The sequence below is a fragment of the Halyomorpha halys genome, unplaced genomic scaffold (genome assembly GCF_000696795.3).
Source record: "Halyomorpha halys isolate HHAL.00 unplaced genomic scaffold, Hhal_1.1 Scaffold1987.1, whole genome shotgun sequence".
Taxonomy (NCBI): Eukaryota; Metazoa; Arthropoda; class Insecta; order Hemiptera; family Pentatomidae; genus Halyomorpha; species Halyomorpha halys.
In genome coordinates this window covers 153,649-174,105 of record NW_027106333.1, presented here as the reverse complement: position 1 = coordinate 174,105, position 20,457 = coordinate 153,649, and the positions used below count along the sequence as shown (strand labels likewise).

At 31.2% G+C, this 20,457-nt stretch overlaps 2 protein-coding genes across 5 annotated transcripts in view; one reads left to right on the top strand and one right to left on the bottom strand.

Moving 5' to 3' along the window:
* The window catches only part of yellow-e (L-dopachrome tautomerase yellow-e), a 59,998-nt gene extending 42,415 nt beyond the window's left edge, over window positions 1-17,583 (top strand). Inside the window, exons 1-6 of one of the 2 annotated variants that reach the window (XM_014436559.3) lie at window positions 6,168-6,190; window positions 7,231-7,508; window positions 12,527-12,730; window positions 12,827-13,054; window positions 13,941-14,248; window positions 15,034-17,583. In XM_014436559.3, coding sequence (XP_014292045.1) covers window position 6,190; window positions 7,231-7,508; window positions 12,527-12,730; window positions 12,827-13,054; window positions 13,941-14,248; window positions 15,034-15,238 — 1,224 coding nt within the window. In that variant the 5' untranslated portion in view covers window positions 6,168-6,189 and the 3' untranslated portion in view covers window positions 15,239-17,583. Of the gene's footprint in view, window positions 1-6,167; window positions 6,191-7,230; window positions 7,509-12,526; window positions 12,731-12,826; window positions 13,055-13,940; window positions 14,249-15,033 lie in introns of those variants that run through there. The other variant, XM_014436558.2, reaches the window with a different exon arrangement.
* Window positions 17,584-18,835: 1,252 nt separating this feature from the next.
* The window catches only part of ohgt (ohgata), a 23,269-nt gene continuing 21,647 nt past the window's right edge, over window positions 18,836-20,457 (bottom strand). For all 3 annotated transcript variants that reach the window (XM_024363317.2, XM_014436550.3, XM_067044675.1), the window contains one exon: window positions 18,836-19,648. In XM_024363317.2, coding sequence (XP_024219085.1) covers window positions 19,465-19,648 — 184 coding nt within the window. In that variant the 3' untranslated portion in view covers window positions 18,836-19,464. The remainder of the gene's footprint in view (window positions 19,649-20,457) is intronic.

The following is a 20,457-nucleotide window of genomic DNA, read 5'->3' as shown; positions in this document are numbered from 1 at the left end:
TTGTGCAGGGTACTCGTGACTCTTAAATTAGCCTTATTCAGGCACAGAATATAAATGGATTTAGCACTTTGTCTTGAAGGCCATATTCATTTATTTCAGCCGATTTAAGCATTGGACTGTGATCTCTGATTACATTTCAAAGTTTACAGTGTTAATTAATATTACCAGTATGATATCCCAAAATGACAGTATGACATGAAAAAACGTGGAATTCAATGTTCCGATTTAATTGTAAACTTTTAAAAAACAATCTCGGATAATATATTCATTGTAACGTTATTAAGTATACTCTTATACTTGTACTCTATTGGGGTAGAAAACATGTTTAAAAAAAAAATGGAATCCACATCGCAGCTTTGCTTAATTAGTGGCTTGTCTAATAAAAAAGATTTTATTTTATTTTTAATTGAATGTTCACCAAATATAGTACCAAGATCGCGTTTACTTTCTCTACTGAGATAGCACAGTGGTAGAATGTGTGAAAAAACTCCAAAATGAAATGAGTCTAATCTTGTTGATGAGTGTGGTTCCGTATACTCAGATACCTATAAACGGCAATTTGTTCCCTCAACAATATTTGTTAGCCGTAGACCTTTTCGGTATTAGGAAAACGTGAGTTTTTTAAAAAAAATTGTATTCAGTTTGTTTTAACCTATCCAACAAAAAAAATTTCGGCCAAGTCAATACCAATGAAAGTTAGTGTACTAATTTTAGTTTTTAAAAAGTAGGTTTGTTTCTTGAAATATTAAGACTAGCAGATGACGGAGAGTTATATGCTATTCTAAAGATAATACTCATGAATTGCTTCGTAAGGTTTATCTTCGGGTTTCTCAGGCGCTCTCATGTCTCCTGTTGGTATACCAAGCTAAATTGGTTTTATTCAACATCCAAAAGGCAATACCTCCTTGGTATTTATCTGTTAAAAGTCTTTAAAATAAAAAGAACCTAACTACAACCTTGATGTCCTCACACTACGTTCAGCCATCCATTCATTAAATATCAGACCCCAACCGATTGATTTATATATGCCCTGCTATAGAACCGCTTCCTTCAGCAAATCCTTTGTCATACGTGCAACCTCCTTCTGGAATTCCCTCCCCACCTCTATTTGCTAATCCTCATCCTTTCTTTCTTTTTAAACAACACCTATTCTTTTACCTACAACATAATCAAACCTCCGTGTCAATGAGAACGATATAAACCCATAACATTGATTACCAAGATAAATTGTAATTGTATCCTGTGTACTGCAACTTTGTAAATATTTGTCAGACAATTAATCATATAGTGTGAACATGTATTTATTCTTAGAGGACTTTTGTCCAAAAAAAAACTTATTGTTTTCATTTCATTTCATTACCGGAAGCTTTGTATCAATGTAGTAAATAAAAACGTCTGCCAATAAGTAGGTCAGTAATATCTCCCTCACCATTCCTACTGGATAGTTAAGGCACATGATTTATATGATTTCAAGGTTTACTATAAATTTGATTTTTCGTTTGAAAAGAAAATCTACGGAAACCGTTGTGGTTAATAGATGAGTGACATGAAAATTACTTTTGTACACGGTAGTGAATGTTTTTGAAAAAATCAATGAAAGTAATGGATGTTGTCTGATAAAATCTATATAGAAACAACTGAGTACGCTTGTTTTAGGACCACAGTAATAGTTAGTTATTTGTTTCCTGGAGACCTTTTTAGCTGAGGAAGAGTGAGACGTCACCTTAGCAACCTCATTCCGGCCTGGATGGGTTGACTTTCATTTTGTGGTAGTCCCACGGAACAAAAACTCGATCCTCCCACTCTAGTTAGGATAGTTTCGTTACCTCTAGGATAATCCCCCCTCCCCATATATCAGAAATGACCAAGTAGGAAGTAAGCAAACAAGCAAATTAAACAAAGGTATTTGTTCCTTTATAAATTTGTAAATATTTGGCGAACATGAGTTACCTAGAATTTTTTTTTTTTGATAGATTTATTTATTGATAGATATTAAAATCTGCCACACAGTTGTGGACAATAGGTAATAGTGATGAATGATCTCATACATACTAAAATAAAAAAAAATAAAATAAAAAAATAATAATAATAAAAACTCTCTTAAAATATATACAAACAAAAGAATAGACAAGATGAACATAATCAAACTATCTGTATGAAAAATAAAAAAATAAAAAAACATAATGATAAAATAATACATACAATATTTACACAATCGACCTGAGGATCCCTGAGCCCACTCTATTCTCCACGTGTGAGGGGTAGAGCAGAGCTCAAGAGATCCCAGCGCATCCCTCTCGCCGCATCACTGGTAATATAAAAATTAAATTAACAAATTCATACACCTTTAATTTTATCCCTATGTTTGTTGTAGGCGAAAAAAAATATTAATGATCAATTAATAAAATCTTAAACCGAACTATAATAACTTAAGAGTATGATAGAACGTGAATAACACAAAATAAAAAAAAAAAAGTGAATATAAAAATAAATATCTATTTCATATAACTTTGATTTTATACATACCCACCATTCTTTCTTCTTATATCTTATCCATTTTTTTAAAAATATATTAATAAACTAATGCATATTTATGTATATTGAACATGAAACGAGATGGACAGCTGCCAATATGTGCAGGTGAAAAGCATTGAGATAGATTAGTGACATTACCTCAGTGACTGCCCTCTGGGTGTGTTATAGCCAGTGCAAATTCCTAGGAATGCAAAGCTGCACGAGACTTTCGCGATTAACCTCCATCTGAGTCAGATCTTTACTCCAGCGTATCCTGTACAATCCATTAACGTCACCCGTGGCCCCGCACAGACCAATGTCATGCACGATTACGTTCAAGCTTGATTGGTAATAATTTTCAAACGCCCAATCATGTAGCGCCGCTTAAAAATAAATAGGTTTTCTTGTTGTTCAGTTCGATATTGGAATAAACTCAAGAGTATTTGATAATTCAAGGAACATTCTCATTCGAGTGTCGAAGATAATAATGAAATTTGATTAGTCTTAGCGGATGCAATGTTGTAAAAATCTTCTAGCATTTTTTTATGTATCAATGGTTAGCTTCTACATTATTTAAAAATTGGAACAAACATTTTGTTATCTCTCCTCTCGCCCTCTCTTTTATTTATGTTCCTAGCAGCGACAAAGAGAAACAGATATATAAATATTCATATAAATAAAACATACATTTAATGTATTTCACGAACAGTAACTTTGAGCATGATTGACTCCTCCGGATGACATCGGATTTATCTTTCGCAGTTTTATGGCTGGATGTAGGAGATACGGGGTGTGAGCAGCGAAAAACTGGAGTGCTGAACGTGAAGAACATTTGTCACAATTTTCTCTAAAACAAAATTATGCAGACGGTGACTCTTTTGATTGAATGATCTCTATAAAATTTTACAAATCAAAGCTTCTCTAAAAATAGATCTCACAATTTTCATCCTGGAATCGCCAAAAAAGTTCTGTAAATTCAGCTTTATTTCGTCGTATAAGCCCTTTTCTTTGACTAAGTTTGTAATTCTATCTAATACACGGCATAAAGTCACATAGACACAGTTCCTAACTGAACACTGAAATACAAAATACCACTAAAAGATATTTAATTCTAAATAGAAGAACTTACTTACAGAAGAAATACTTAGTAAAAAGGATTTATTCAGTTTCAAACCACTTTCAAAGGTGATAAGTGATTTTAAACTAAATACATCCTTTTCACTTAATATAAGACTGACTTACTGAAGTTTAGCAAAAAATTAAATAAGAGTATACCAAATTCCTTGAAGGTACTGATCTATATGTTTATTTCGATTTTTTATTTATTTATTTTTTTGTTTGTTAGACTTTTGTTTTGATTTGTTGTTTTGTGCCGGTTTTCACTTAGTAACCCAAACTTCTGTAATTGGTCAAATAAATATATTTAAACAGATAATATGGTGTAGTGCCTTTAAAGGCAAGGAACATGTATGTAATACGAAAAATTAAATTGTTGCTTAATGGAGTTACTATAAAGAGAAATTTATTTGTTTAGGGTAAAAGAATTCCTTATATAAAAAAAATCTACAATTTATAAAACCACAGCAGAAATAATGTGATAATAATCTCAAAAAAAAAATTTGAAAAAAGAGAGAAAAATTATAATTTTATCCTAGTTTGAATGAAAACAGTTTTTCAAGCAACAAAATCTGAAAAGATCAACATATTAATAGATTGTATATCTATTTATTTTATTTTGGTTATCTACGTATGAAGGTCTAATCACGGTTAAAAACCTGATTGTGTGTGTGAATTAGAATCAGTTTAATTACAAAAAATAAAGTTTTGAATAATTATGAAAATAAATTAATGTTAAATCAGGTGTACACCGGTACCTTAAGTTTTCCATACTTTTTTTTTCTAATTATGTAATAGGGCAATGCAAACATGATCGTTACATGTTCTGGACCTGTTTAGCATTTATCATTTAGCACTGTTATTTTTAACAATTAATGGACATAAACTTTTTTTATTCACTATGTAGGATAAAAAGGACAAAAAATAGACCTTGATTTATTATCAGGTATTACCTTTCCTATTTCCGGGATTAGCTAACGGTACCTGTTAGTACTGGATTAGGTCCAATTCTAGAATAAACTGAAAGTCACATTGCGTTTTTGCGCATATGTTAGTAATTTATTCAATTTTGGAAATATAATAATAATCAATATCTATCTATTACGGAAAATCTTTCTGCTTAAATTAACAAATCATCATTTACAAAATGTATTTTTATTTATATATTTGTTTTCTTTGACTCCATACCATAAATAAACCTGAGAAAACAAAGAAGGATAAAAGTAACATCTCAAGAGCTAGAGTCATCCCAAAGAAATCCAAGACGTAATTTAAAATAAACCACACGAAAAGTTGCCTTAGGGTTCTGGTTATGTAAGTACAGCAACTAATAGTGATCGAGGAATGGATAGATAAAAAAATTAAAAATGTGAAAACGATATGAAGAACAGCAATGGATGTGAATAAAACTTTCCTATAAAGGCATGAGATTGGTTTTAAATAGGGAAAATGTAAAAAAAAAAAATAATGGTAAATTATCTGAATTCACAACCATGGCATAGATCCAACAAAGGGGATTTAAAGAGATTTCTTGATAAAAGATGAAGGCACGTAAGACCTTGACACACAAAGGTTAAAAAACTAGAAATTCTGGATACAAAAATAAACATAAGCTCAAAAAAAAAAGTTACATGATTTGGGTTCCAAGCAGAGACCTGTAATACCGGTCGAGTTTCTTCAATACTAATGAATTAATCTACGTTGGAATGTAGAAATAATTTAGATTTTGTTGAGGGTTCATCCAGCGTTCAATGAGAATGATGGTTATATTAATAATTTTTTAGATTATTGTTAAAATACTTAGAAACCAAATGGGAAGTAGAAGGTAATCGCTAGACCTGAATTCCACCATATTTGTACAAGCGCTAGCGAATCCAACAGAGAGGGTGGGCGAGGTGGCGGATCTAGCGAACGATATTATCATATTTTAATATTATGAAAAAAATGTTTTTCTACTATTTACCATGTTTTGGAGGCGTCTAATTTCGAAAAAATATTGCTGTATCAAGGATTTTTTTCTGTCAGTCGTAAGCGAAAATAGGGGATGAAATTTGATATACATAATTTATAGCAAGAATAAATATTCGCGCATGCGTAAGAAAAAGTAGTGGATATTATTTAATAAAATTGATACTGGATCATGTATACATTGATTCCCAACGTTCCTCAAAATTCTGACAAACTTTAAACATCCATTTTTGAAATATAGTTGTACCTAGAAAAATACGTTAGTGCAAGCGTAAGCGAAAGCGGTGGATGGAATTTAATGAAATAAATTTAACCATTCATGTACCCAAACGCATTTTATCGATTATGTGCGACTACTAATTTAACTACTAGACTAATCGATAGATAGAGAGAAAGTACGTGATTTTATTTATTTAATTTTTTTATTCTAGTCTCATCGGGTCCACGAGAGTCTGGGCCCCGAGGATTTTGCCCTCCTTCCTTCACAGTAATGGTTCACAGTTAAAATTAAGAATTTAATGAGTTCATGCCGAAATGAAACACAAAAATCGCCCACACTGGATCTAAAGTGTTTAGCATTTCCATCATCGAAGTAAGTTATATCTCTTAATAATAGTGGAAATAATTTTTTTTTTTAAATTAAATGAAATTTTAAAATCACATATCGATCGGAAGCTTATATCGTTACATTATATAATTATAGTGTCTGCGGTTACAAGAGACATCTGATTACATTATAGCAAGGGAAGAACAATAACTTGGATATTATAAAACAGGATCCTTTAACAACTCTACTAGATTTATTGGATGCCATGTTAAAAACTATTTCTCTTTTCTTTTTTATATAATTTATTCCGCGTATAGAACATACGATCAGGTGATTAACATTTTATTGAATAATAATCTTAAAAATAAATAACTTTTGCTTTAATATAGTAGCCATATGCAAAGTATGAATTTCATTAGTACATCCTGTATGCAATGATTAAAATATTGTGGTGGATCGGTGCTGAAAAAAAAAACTGTGAACTTTGAGAATGAATTTATGGTTCCTTATATTTCGGAAGGAGATGGAAAATTATTGCAAATAGAAATATTATTACAATTAACAGTGAAAATTGTTCCAACTAAGTCAAAGTAACATTAAAATTATTAGTTAATACAAATCTGTACCGCCACAACCATCGTGGGGTAGAGTTGCAGTAATATGTAAGAAAGAATGGATACTAGACCAACGGTCGTGCAAGAAGGCAATTTAGTCAGAATCACGATCGATCGCCAAATTTCTAAGCAATTAAGGGTTCCCACTTTATAAGGCTGTGTGGACCGCGGAGGGCTCCCGAACCCACAGGACCGACTCATGGCTTCAGTGGAACAGAAAATAATTATAAACCTGCCATAGCGGGAACAGTCCCTTACCAATGAGCGTTAACATTTATTGTTTATAGGGATGAAAACTCATACCTCTTACTCTGTTCAAAACAGGTTGATTACCGATAGGATATCCCCTCCCTTCTGAATGAAGCAATTTTAAGAGTGAGGGTATTGAGTTGTTGTATTTAATGGGATATATAAAATATTTTATTGTGTTGAATTAAATATAATATATAACATATACATATTGTTTTTCAGTGTTAGGCCTACTGGCAGCATGCGTCCTGAGCTCCTCGGCCATCGACAAGGACTTGGAAGTAGTATACCAGTGGCCACTGCTCTCCTGGGCCGTTCCTCCGGGCTACCCCAGCGACAAGGACTTCCGGGCAGACACGGCTCTCTTCAACAGCATCGAAGTCGGGTGGGACCGAATCTTCCTCACCACCCCCAGGATCTGGAAGGGCAATCCAGCCACCCTCAACTGGATCCCCAGGCCGAAAGTCCAGCTACCCAGCGAGCCCTCCCCTCCTCTACAGGTCATTGTTTAGGCTTATTATTTATACGAAACCAATTCAAGAAGTTTGTAAGATTGGAAATCTTTCACCTCTTGTTTAGGGCTTATAATATATCTTCATGTAACGGTTTCATGGTAAAAGACAAGACACCTTTATTTCTCTACTAAAGTTAGGTTGAAAACTGATAGATGTAAAATTGTAATTATAAAAAAAAAAATACTCTTGTCTCAGTTATTTGTTTATTTGTAGTTTGTAAATTAGTTTGCTGTTAACCCATTAAATGTAAGAAAATTGTTTATTTCAATTCGGTGTTACTTTCACTATTAAGAAATCTTGCAATATCTTTTTTACTTTTAACAATCTGATCAGTTATTTATTTTTTTTTTTTTAAAGCATGGATCTATACCTATAACTTACATAACATGTTTTTTATTTTTTACAATTATTTATTTAGTTCAAAATCAACTTTCAATGTTATTATATTAAGCACAAACATAAAATAAATGGAAAAGTGAATATAATCATGTTAATAAATACTACAATTGAATGATTAGAATCTGAAAAAATAAAGTCTGAAAAATTTAGGTAAAAATTAATTTGATAATGCTCAAAACAATAATTATTGTTCTGAAACTAATATTGACAAGAAACAGTTTGTCCTAACGGTATTAAACTTGGCTCAGCCGGAAGCCTTGGCCAAAAACGTTACGATTAAAAGAAAGGTTTTGATTTTTCCAACTGAAAGTACTCTCAACATAGATGGGATATATAAACTTCTGTCACCTATTTAAACGTCAACGAACTAGTTATATTTCGTAAAAACTTGTTTTATTATCTGCTCATTTTCTTCAATTCGAAAATTTATTTAATTATTACCTGGACCATACAACAGGTACAGTAAATTAACTAAAAAATACGTATTGATATATTTAAAAGACACGCACCCGGAAGTTTATTCTTGCGCAATCTAACCTTTTCCCTCAGCGATGTTGGTCTCCCGCCCTCTAAATATTAGTTCTGGTAACCCTCCTAAGAGTCCCAGAGTTCTTAATTATTTACATAAGTAGTTCTGTTGTTTAAAAAAATGAAAAAATTCAAAGGCACGAAGAATACTAAAATTTTGATTACCCTTAATATTCAAAGTGCAAAAGTTTATACCAAAGATTTGTAAGGTATCAAAATTTCACAGAAGCCGTGCTTATTTTCAAATGATATTTTTCGTGTCTTGAATACTAGAAATGTTTTCTAAAATTATTGAGGACTCCAGAATACTTAGGGGGCTTTCAGAACTCCTAGGATTTTTTATTTTCACCACTTCTCAGGATAAACATTTTTGTCATTTTTTGGGAGTTCTGTTGGTTTCCCTAAGAATTTTAACAATTATCCTTAATAATTGTCAAAGTTCTAAAGTTGATAGCAAATGAGTTATAGGGTGTCAAAGGTGCACAAAACGTGTGGTTGCCATGCGTATCTTTGAAAGGAATTCTTCTTGTTTTAGGCCCAGTTTTGCCCCTGACTTCTTAGAGTGCGATTATATTGTAGTGTGTGCGTAGCCCATAAGATATTTCTTTTTTTTTTTCTATTCTTTCATGTTTTATTTAATACTTTTTTGTAATTTTTATTTATATTATGCAATCAGCTGATAAATTAAACAAGTCGCCCGGAATAATTAAACAATTTAATACAAATCAAATATTATTCAATGCAATCAATCGAATGCTCAAATATTCATTTTTCGTCTATGGGTACGGAATTAAGAAAATAAAAAATTTTAAACTTGAATGCTCATGACATATCTTCTCAAATAAATCAATTTAAAATTTTCCTTGAATCAAATTTTATCGATATAGCCTGTATAACTGAGACACATTTATCCCAAAACATCAAATTGGAGATCCCAGGTTACAAAATTTTACGTAATGACAGAGATTTTTCGACTCCTTCTGGTGGTATAGCCTTAATAATCAAAAATAATATTGACTTCACTGAAAATATCATTGCCAACGTATTTAATATAGAGGTTGTTTCGGTTCGTTTAAGCTCGTCTCCTACCGTTTTCATAGCAGTTTATAAACTTCCAAATAAAAAACTAATTCAAGACAAAATTTTAAAACTATTACCACCAGGGAACCATACATTAGTTTTAGGCGACATAAATTTCAAAAACATTTACTGGTGAAGCCGCAAATCAAATTCTAGTGGAAATACTTTACTTTATATTTGCTCAAGGCACAATATCCAAATATTGTTACTTTTAATTATAACATTGTATATAGTTAGGGGTATCTTTTATACGAGACTATACCCCCCCCCCACAATCAATTGTTAAAAAAAATATATATAAAATGTAAAAGATCGATTTGGTATTAAATAAATAAAATGTATTAGACAATAGAGATATTTCTATAAATAATTGAGAACTCTAGAACTCTTAAGGGAGCCACCAGAATACTAAAAAACATAAAACATTTTAAGGATGTGGGGGGAGACAACTTCACAAAGGTAACCTTTCGCTCATTTTCCATTTCGGTGTTCACCTTATTTTTTAATTCAGATTAAATATGAGCCTTAATAGAGCTCTTCACGTTCAATAGTTACTGAGATACATTTTTTTTTTCAAATAACGAAAAATTACTATTTGTAAATTTATTTTGGTAAATATCACAGAAAGCACTTATCACCTTATTAGAAGCACTTCTCTACTCATACCTACCGAAATATTTGTTTTAAACTGGTTTATGTTGCATATAATGAGCTTCTTTGAGTTTTATAGCAACTACTAATTGGCATCTGTATGTCTAATCCTTCCTGAGTTACAGTAGGTCAATGAACTAAACCTTCATTTTCAAATAATGAAAAATCAATATCTTATGAATTTATTCTAGTAAAGGAGGAAACTAATAATCTCAGGAAAATGTTCATTATAGGCTATCTCAGGTGCATATAATGAGCTTCGATTTGGTTACTCAGTGATACCTGTACGCCTTACATTGCTGGGATAGAGTTGTTAAATTTCAACTTTTTTTTTTTTAAATGACGAAAAATCAATATTTAAGTGCTAATAGACATCTTTACATAAAGTAGTTCCAAAATATTGAAATTTTCTCGAAATGAGCAAAAGGTTTAGGTTTTTCAAGGATATAATGAACTTCCGGTGGCATTTACCTAAATAGCCCAATATATACAATTCAAAGACGTTTATATATTGAACTAATTAAAGAACATTATGACGTTGATTAGACTTTCATTTATATGGGTAAAGCGAGCGACCAGATTACTAGAATGTATAAATAATTTGAGTTTTAATCATGTTAAAGAAAATAAAATAAAACCAAAGAATTTTAACACACTTGTTTTATTTAAATTGATAAAATGTCAGCAATTTTATGTAAAATGATTACTTGACAAAATGTTAAACAATATTTATCACAGTAACTCACGAGTATTGATAGTAGTAAGTAAATTCAAACCACGATGAACTTTTCTTTTGCCAGTGATTATTTTGTTAAGAAAAAAACCCATCCTCCCCATGGAATCACCCCAGTAAAGAATAGCATGCAAAACGGTTTCTAGTTCAGAAAAACCAAGAATTCTTCAATTTTTATTTTTACGAACTCCTGAAGCACTATTTCGATGAAACGAACGAATAGAGAACAAGTAGGAGGCTCGTTCCGCTCTTGGACGTATTGACAAAAAAAAAAAAATTGTGTAACCGAAACCCCAAATGCGTAGAATTCAGTGGCTACTTGTTGCTGAAATTCCGTTGGAGTTGGTTACCCCCAAAAAGTAATAATACAACTAGACCAAATCACGTAACTTAAAAAGTAGGCCTATTGATACTGAAGAACGTGTCAATTCCTATTCATAAATGTCCTAACAAGGTGCCTCAGCTAATTCTATAAAAGCACATTACCTTGAGCTGTCTAAAAAAATAAATCTCAAGCTATAAGCGTTGGAAAATCTGTAGAGTTAAACAAAGAAGAGATTTACATAATTTTTTTCATTACTATATGATTTTATGATTAAAAAACCTTCATAATCCTTGTGTAATCAGTAAATGGAAACTGATACCACCCATCACCATTACTCTGGGGTCAGTTTAATACTGGTCAAAGCTGATACTGAACTTTGTTAACTAAAATGTTCAGTTGTAAAGCAATATTAAATGATTAGTGTTTAGGAATGAGTATAAGTTAACTATTATTATTTTAGTATTTGCAATCAACAATTATAATTGTTTCCCCTTAGCTGACTATTACTAATCCAGTTTCCCTTTTTACCCAATAGATTATAATTATAATTAAGCTAAAATATAAAAACCCCAGAAAGATCTAGTGTATCTTGTCATACTAGGATAGTTGCTTCAGTTTCTGGAATCTTCTAGAAAGAGTCTGTAAAAGGTTTTGAAATGAGATTGAGAGTCAGCATTAATCTCAGAGGCTACTCAAGGATGTAGATACTTCTCCGCACTGGTATCTAGACAGAAGCTATATTGTTCGAAATTCATATCTGACTGCTAGAAATATTTGAACAGTTCTCTGATTGACTTTATTAAAAACCAGTTGGACGATGAGATATTTGACAACAATGTACATGCACTACTTTCTTAGATTGAGAAATTTGAAACCAATTGTAATCAGTTCCAAATTATAAACTCTAAAGTATCTGTAGCTTCAATTTCTGTTAACTCTATCAACACTTTGCTATCCAATATAGGGACAAACCTTGTTTAGCTAGCAATAAGTAATCTACAAACATACTGAGGTCACTTTGTATACTTTTTTATAATTTCATGCGACCCAGTCACATTCGAATCCCAGCCAAATATTTCGTTATAATGCCAGAAAATTAGATACTGAGCCAGTTTGAGAGAGGGTAGTATTTCAATTATATGTGAGGGCTCAAACCAGTTGACTCTCCTACGATATTAGGTTCAAGCTGATGCCTAGTCAACATTTCTGAAAATTTATTATAGTATTGAGAGTAAAATTAGTTAGGCTCCTTATAGTACTTTTATTATTCTTACTTTTTGGTTTCAGGCTTACCCTAGCTGGGAGTGGCATGCAGATGCTGTGACTGGGAACACAGGCAACTGTACTGGCTTTGTGTCTGTCTTCCGTGCTAGAGCTGACAGGTGCAACAGACTTTGGGTTTTAGACTCAGGCATCCTGGATTCTTTGGTCACTTTTACTGTTGCATGTCCACCAAAAATTGTTATCTTTGACATGAGTACTGATCAACCTGTGAGTATATTTTCAATCTATTATATCCAAGTAGAATTTCAGCATCTTTCTATAAATTACATTAAACTAATCTATAAAAATGTTGGTCCTTCTTAGTTGAGAATTGTGACACTTCCAAGAGATGTCCTCAGGCCTAATTCTCTACTTTCAAATCTGGTGCTTGATGAACAGAGTGCACCTGGAGGGTATGGATGCGATGACACATTTGTCTATATGAGTGATACTACAAATCCAGGAATCGTTGTCTATGATTTTGCTAAAGATCAAGCTTGGAGACTGCAACATCCATTCATGTTTCCTGATCCTAAGTTCGGCACATATAAGGTAAATAATTTATGAAGATTTAGATTAATAAGAAGAGGAATTAATCATTTGCTTAAGTCGCAGGACTTAATTACCAAAGAGGATATTAGTAACAACTTTTTTTTTAATTTAATAAATTTAATCTGTATTTGTAATATAATGGTCAACTTGATAGATGTTGTATGAAACAATTTCTAATCTAATTGACATTTTTCATTAGGCGTATGGAAGTTGCCTGGTGAGGCTTTCCTCAGAAAATTTCCAGATCCACCTCTGACATTGATGCTTACGCATCAAAATTTTTATAAAATCTTTATCAACTAAGATATCACTATCGCCAAGTTGCTTAAATTAACAATAAATTTTCAATTTTGTATTATAATAAAAATTTGGCATCATCATAATCTATTCCTCTTTACCAAATGACAATTTGAGATTTCTCCTAACACAGCTGCTTTCAAGTGCTTCTGTTCTCCACCAATCTTCTTATCTCTTCCCAAATTAGATTCCTTTTGTGGAAGGTTTCTTTAACATAATTCTGGGTTTACATCTGGGCCGTGTCCCTTCAATCTTGGCTTCATAAGCTTCTCTGGATAATATTTCATCTCATAATCATGTTCATGTAGCTGTTCAGCACGTACCAGTCAGTACTTATTTTCAATATTTGGTTTGTTTAGGGTGTTTCAAATGTTAAATGATCTAAATTCTTTAAATAATATTATTAATACAAGAAATAAATAGTTTGCAAACCTACTTATTAAAAGTGAAAGAAGAAGAAAGAATCATCGGTGAAACTTCTAGATAAGATTGAACTGTACTTTTGCTAATTAAAACTTTAGTCACAAAATTATTTTAATATGGTTTGATATTCATATTAAATACTAATTTGTAATAATTGAAAACACAGGTTGCTGGAGAGTCATTTACACTCATGGATGGTATACTTGGAATGACTCTATCAGGCGGCAGAGGACCACAAGACAAGCAACTCTTTTTCCAACCATTTGCTTCAGACAGGTTACTGTCTATTCCAACTTCAGTTCTCCAGGCAGGACCAAATCCAGGGGATGATGGAGAGTTGCCTGTCACATTGGCTGGAACGAAATCATCACAGGCTGCAGGACTAGCAACAGATCCCAGAGATGGAGCACTCATATTCAGTCCTATTTCTGAGACTGCTATTGCATCATGGATTCCAGGAACTGCTGATTACAAGTAAATTATTTTATAACTATCAAAAACCATAATGATAAATTTTTTAAATATAAGATTCGCTTGACTAAGGAAAATCAACATTACATAAAAAATTTAAACATGTGATTATTGTTAATTACTTTAACTGTACATCAATTAGGGAAGAAAGGGCAGGTCACCCCAAAATTGTCTAACAATGTAAGAAAATCGAATTACTCCACACCTATTCCAAAAATTTAATAAAGAACTTAATTATTAAAAAAAAAAAAATAGAAAGAAAAAGAAGAAAACATACCCGGAAGTAGAAACTTGATTTCAATAAGAACTTAAAAATAATTAATTCTGAAAGAAAATTTATTATAGAACAGTAGTTCATTAAAGAAAAGATAAATAAATTTATCTTAACATGATCTTTGATATTCTGAAAAATAACAAATGAAAATTTAAATTTATTAGGATTTTCCATCAATGTTTTATAAAAATCTTATCTAATTCTCTACAATAATTATTCCATTCTTTTCAGTTTCTTAAAAGTATTAATTAAAAACTATGTTTTATAAATGCCAAATCTTAATTCCCAATACAGTAATGGTATTTAGACATTTATTCACAGTCTCATAAAATGATTAGAGGGTCATCAACACAGGGTCTTAAGATGGAAATTTAGGTGTATTAAGAAAATAAGACACTGCATAGATCAAAACAAAATTATTTATTTCAACTTTAGAAAGAATTGATTTTCTTTAAACAAAGTTTGCTTTACTCAATGTTAAGCTAAAAAATATTAATTAAAACATTTTCCACAGGGTTATATCATATAGTCCAGAACTTCTACAAATTGTACTTGACTTCCGACCAGCTGACAGAGATAGTGGTAATATTTGGCTTCTCAGCACTAGAATGCAGAAATTCTTCAGGAGAACAATTAATGGACAAGAAACAAACTTAAGGATTATGAGGCTCGTACCAACGCAAGATGTGTTCAACAATACCTTATTGTATTACAAGTGAAAAAATACCTAACTTTTCTATTGTTAAATAAAAATTTGATGGCCATTTCTAACAACATTTTCAAGTAAACAATGATGCTTGTTATCAAACAAAAACAAAACAATGATTTTTGATTCCAAGTGGTTGATTTTATTTAATTAAATACTGGCATAAATGAATAATAGATCATTATAAACCAACTTCTAATAGTTAAATTAAATAGAAATCAAAAATAAGTTCTGATATAAAATTAAAATCTTTGAACTTCCATTTTTCCCAAAAGTTACATCTTGGACTTATTAGTATTGCATCAAGGGTCCAATCAAACTTTTTCCATTCACATTACAGTACAGAAACCGAGTAAAATATTATCAAGGCATACAATTTAACAAAATGAAGCACTAATTAAGGCGGAGATAATTGTGAAATCAAAACAAATGTGCCACATGTAAATGTCAAATAATGATGGAATATTTAGAGCTATTTTGTAATAAAAAAAATGTTTATAAACTGTATGGCTTTAATAAGCTATAAATCTTTAGAATTTAAATGATTCAATCAAAGGATTCATTAATGTCTTTTAAATTGAATGGACTTAATTTTTTTATAGGAAAAGCTGCAGGAGAAAGATCATTGTTTAAAATAATTTGTATTATAAACTGACTAAAACTATAATATAATGAATCAACATATTCTTCCAGATATATAGCTTATTAAAAAATGTCTATTTTATGTAAAAATTGTAATTAATATGTTTTATAGGTATAATTAAATTATAGAATTGTATAATTACCATTTCTTATTACTGTATTATTTCAATGTACCTATTTTTAATACATTTTTTGAATACAATTATTTATTATATTGTGAACACACAGCATTTTTATGCAGTAGAAATCCATGCATTAAGAAAAATTGTTTAAATATATTAGGAAATATTAACATTACTTAAATAAAAAATATTCATATAAAAAATTATAATTTTAATAATAAATAGTCAAAGAAAAAAATAAAGGTAATTATGAAATATTGTAAAATTATTAATTTTACAATTGAATTTTTCGCATTTTTTAAAAGAAATGACATTTTTCATTTAGAAAATAAAATATTTTTGTAGTTTTTAAAACCAAGAGAAACGTGAAACAAATAAAAAGTGAACAATTTAAATTAAATATGTTGCAGCTACTAGTCGAATACGCAAAATTCTTTCAAAGTTAGCATGTCATGACACTTTAGGGAGTAAAGTTTTCATGGATGGGTTTTTGCAAGGTGAATATTTCGGAGGCTTGGGCAGATGTTCACTTTGCAGGATATGTGCTACTGTAGAAAGAAGAACTCAATAGCTACACTCTTCGAAGAGAGAAACTGGGAAAGCTCAAAAGTTCCAATTGTAATTTCACAATATGAGAAGGGAAATACATTATTTTACAATGTTCTTATCAGGTAGCCATGGTGACATTTTTCCTGCTTTACTTCAACAAGTCATCAGAAGCTGAATGACCTCAACACAAAGAGGTAGCCAAGCATTTGATCATATCAATACAAGTTGGAGAGTAGATTAGAAGAAAGTAACAAGAGTAGATTCATAGAAAATTCAAGAGATAAAACATATTTATTATGAATTTAGAACAATAATAAGCAAAAGTGGACCCACAATAGACAAAATTCACAATTATATAGACATGTTAAAACATCTTAAAAAAAGTATGTCCTTTCTCTGGACCCCAGTGCACTCATGAATACCTGGAATAGAAGCAGCAGATAAAGCGGCTAAAGAGGCAGCTACAATGAATGTTCCACCACTCCAAATTTATGAGCCAAAAGACATAAAGGCATTTTTAAGGAACAGAGTCTAGTTCCACCGACTAATAAGCTGAGAAATGTTAGAAAAACACACTAAAGTGGGCAAGTACCATAAGAGGAAACAGAAGAGAAGAAGTGGTTGTTGCACGAGTGAGAACATTCCAAATTAACACACATTCACTTAATTATAAACGGGGACTAAATTTGTCAGTCCCCATAAAACATATAATTGATATCCCCATAAAACATATAATTGGAGAATGCACATTATTTCGTAAAGCCTTCGAAAATAATAAAATACCTTGTTCAAGAAAATTGGCTCTAAAAGACCCAGCAGATTCCGTAGACGAAATCATAAAAGTTCTGAAAGAAACCCAACTGAATTCTAAAATATAAATTACCAATACCAACCAGTGTAGAGAGAGAGGAGAAAGAAATACTTTATTCATTCATGCTGCCCAAATACATCGGGTTGCTACATTACATAGCATACTGATCAATCCGTGACTGGACAAATATAACTTACATATTTTTACATGATATAATATAATACATAGATAACATTTTTTTTTTTTTTTCCAGTTTTCTTTTACAATTAATACCAGTCTACAAACTAACTACAAGTTTTTCGATTTATTCTTTTCTTTTCCTTTCCTTCCATTTCACAACCCTTCTATTTCATTTGACCAACAAATTCCTCTATATAACAAATATTAAAATAATAAAAAATAATAACTAAAACAACAAATAAGATATGCGATGCATGCATCCATCCCACTTCTGGATAAACTCCCATACTCATTAATTTCCATGCATGTGGTGGTGTATGATTCCCAGGGAGTCAAGTATTATGTTTTCTGTCAACCTAGCCACGTCCTGGACATCGACCCCGAGCTCCTCCATGAAGCTCCTAGTTGTGCTGGGAATTGTTTCACAGGCTCCGAACCAGAGGCCTCTCACGTTGAAGTCTCGTTCTCCGAAGCCCTCACGGAAATTCTCCTTGAGGAAAGGGATACATTTATCGTAGATTTCCTTCTTTTCCCTATCTACCTTATTTGCCTGGTCAAGGTCGTTATTTTCATATCTCACGGTGGGATCCAGAATGATTGCCGACTTCCCCTTCTTAGGGAAGGCAACAATCTCCGCATATCTTGTGGATCCATCCGTATCTACTCAGTAGACCTCGTCAAAGCAGGCAAAATCTCTTTCTTTTAGGAGCTTCATTAACTCGTATTTCACTCAATGATGTCGGCGTGTTATGAGGAGGGAGTTGTTGGGGCATTTCCCTAGCACATGTGCTGGTGTTTCTGGCTCTCTGTTGCATTTGCGACAGAGGGACCCAACTTCTCTATCCTGTCCGCTGACACCTGGAACTCCACGTAGGGGTGCATAATTTATATTCAATTTCAGGGCATTGGACCATTCAGAGCCTGTAAGTATTTGTTTATCGTATATAAACTTATTTGCTCTCGGGGTCTCTTTGAAATGGCGTACTCCTATGCCCTGCCACCTGCAGTTAGCCCATCGACCAAATGCAGAAAATCAACCAAATGCCAAAGACAAGAAGATAAATAAAGCAAAAAGGGCCTAATAACCAAGAAGTTAATTGCCCAGAATAAAACTGTAATCTAATCTAACAATAAATAAAAATCTTCTTTTACATAGAATTATACATGTTGTTTGAGGTATTTATTTTTATATCTTTCACTGTCATATTCACAATGAACAAATTAATTAGGATATGTTAAATAAAATAATAAGAAGGAAAATGTATGGGACTAGAATTAAATTAGAATGAAAGATAACTACACAAAATGATCAGTAAATAATTTATTAAACATCTAGATTACAACTGAGTAACATTCCAGCCTTCAACTTTACAACAGCCTAGAAAACAGCCACATATAATGAACATACAATTTTACAGATAAACTTTCAAAAATATGGTTATACACATTATAGAAAATAAAAATTTGTTTATTTAATTTACATAACTAAATCAATTTTGTATATAACAATTTTTCATAAAATAAATAAATAAAAACATATTTGAAAGAAAAAAGATGGCCTAAAGTATTCAAGTGTCTCAAATATATACACAAAGTGATAAGTATTCAAATAAAAAGTCATTATTTTATCAAAACAAGTATTTAAAAATAAAAATATTTCCTTATTAAAAATACTATTTACATTACGTATATCAATCATTTCAATCTCTTTCAAGACATATGCATACAATTTATACTTAATAAAAAACAAAAAACACATTATACATGTAGTTAAAACATGTCTATTTTTATAATCAGTTCTTAGTTAAAACTAATCCATTATCATCAACACATATAGAACGTCAATACGATGACTACAGCCCAAAAGCCAGATGATTATTTTCCATTAAATGTAATCTATAACTCTATCTGGAAAATTATATAAGGAACATTTTATTACATGACAGGTAAATCATCTAAACTGCACATGTTTTCCTCGGTACAAATGCGAGTCTCTAGAGACTGCCTCGAAAGTCCCCAAAATTTTTCAGGCTGCATCTTCCTACCAGAGGATGGGGATGTGAAATGCCACCCAACATGTTTTTGGCAATGTCTACAAACAGCTATACTCCAGGCATAACTAAAAAATAATAAAATAAATAAATGTATAAAAAAGAATTATAAATGGTACAGAAATCATTTTTAAAAATACTGCATTTAAAAAAAAATAATTTGTGATGTTCAGAGGAAAAATAAAGGCAGGGAAAAAATTATCTTAGACGTTGGTTTAAAATGTGATCTTAACTCAGGGTGAGTTTAAAATAAATTTAGTCAGTAGCAGGCCAATTAAGTAACTGGCAGAATGAATCAGGCCAAATTCCATTTATAATGAGGCGTTTATAGCTGACCGTACATTAATATGAGGAAAAGATGGTCGGGGATACAGTTAACAAAAAAATTGATTTATTTGTGCCAATGTTTCAACCTGAATTTCAAGCCTTCAGCAGGGCTGAAAAAACAAAAAAAGATACAATAGCCATAACTCAGAGAAACATAAAAATAAAGGAAGATAATAAACAAACAAATTTGGAAATATACTTAATAATGAAGTAAGTAGATAGTAGTTGATTGTTAATAGAAGATAAAATATAATATATATTTCTTTTTTATTTCATTCATTCAAAAAATTATATCCAATATGGTCCGAACAGATGACAACATCTATCTGTTGGTGCCAAAATAACACATAAAAATGATATACATTAGTAAAATGTAAATATTACAGTTTACACTATAAGGGCGTTGTGGAGGCTAAGCAATTTTTAAGCTAGATAAGTACAATATGAATTGATCTCAAGTGATACTATTAATATTTTAATTAATAACTACCAAAATGATAATTGATAAAACAAAATCAATAAAATAAAATACAAAATAATAATAAATAAA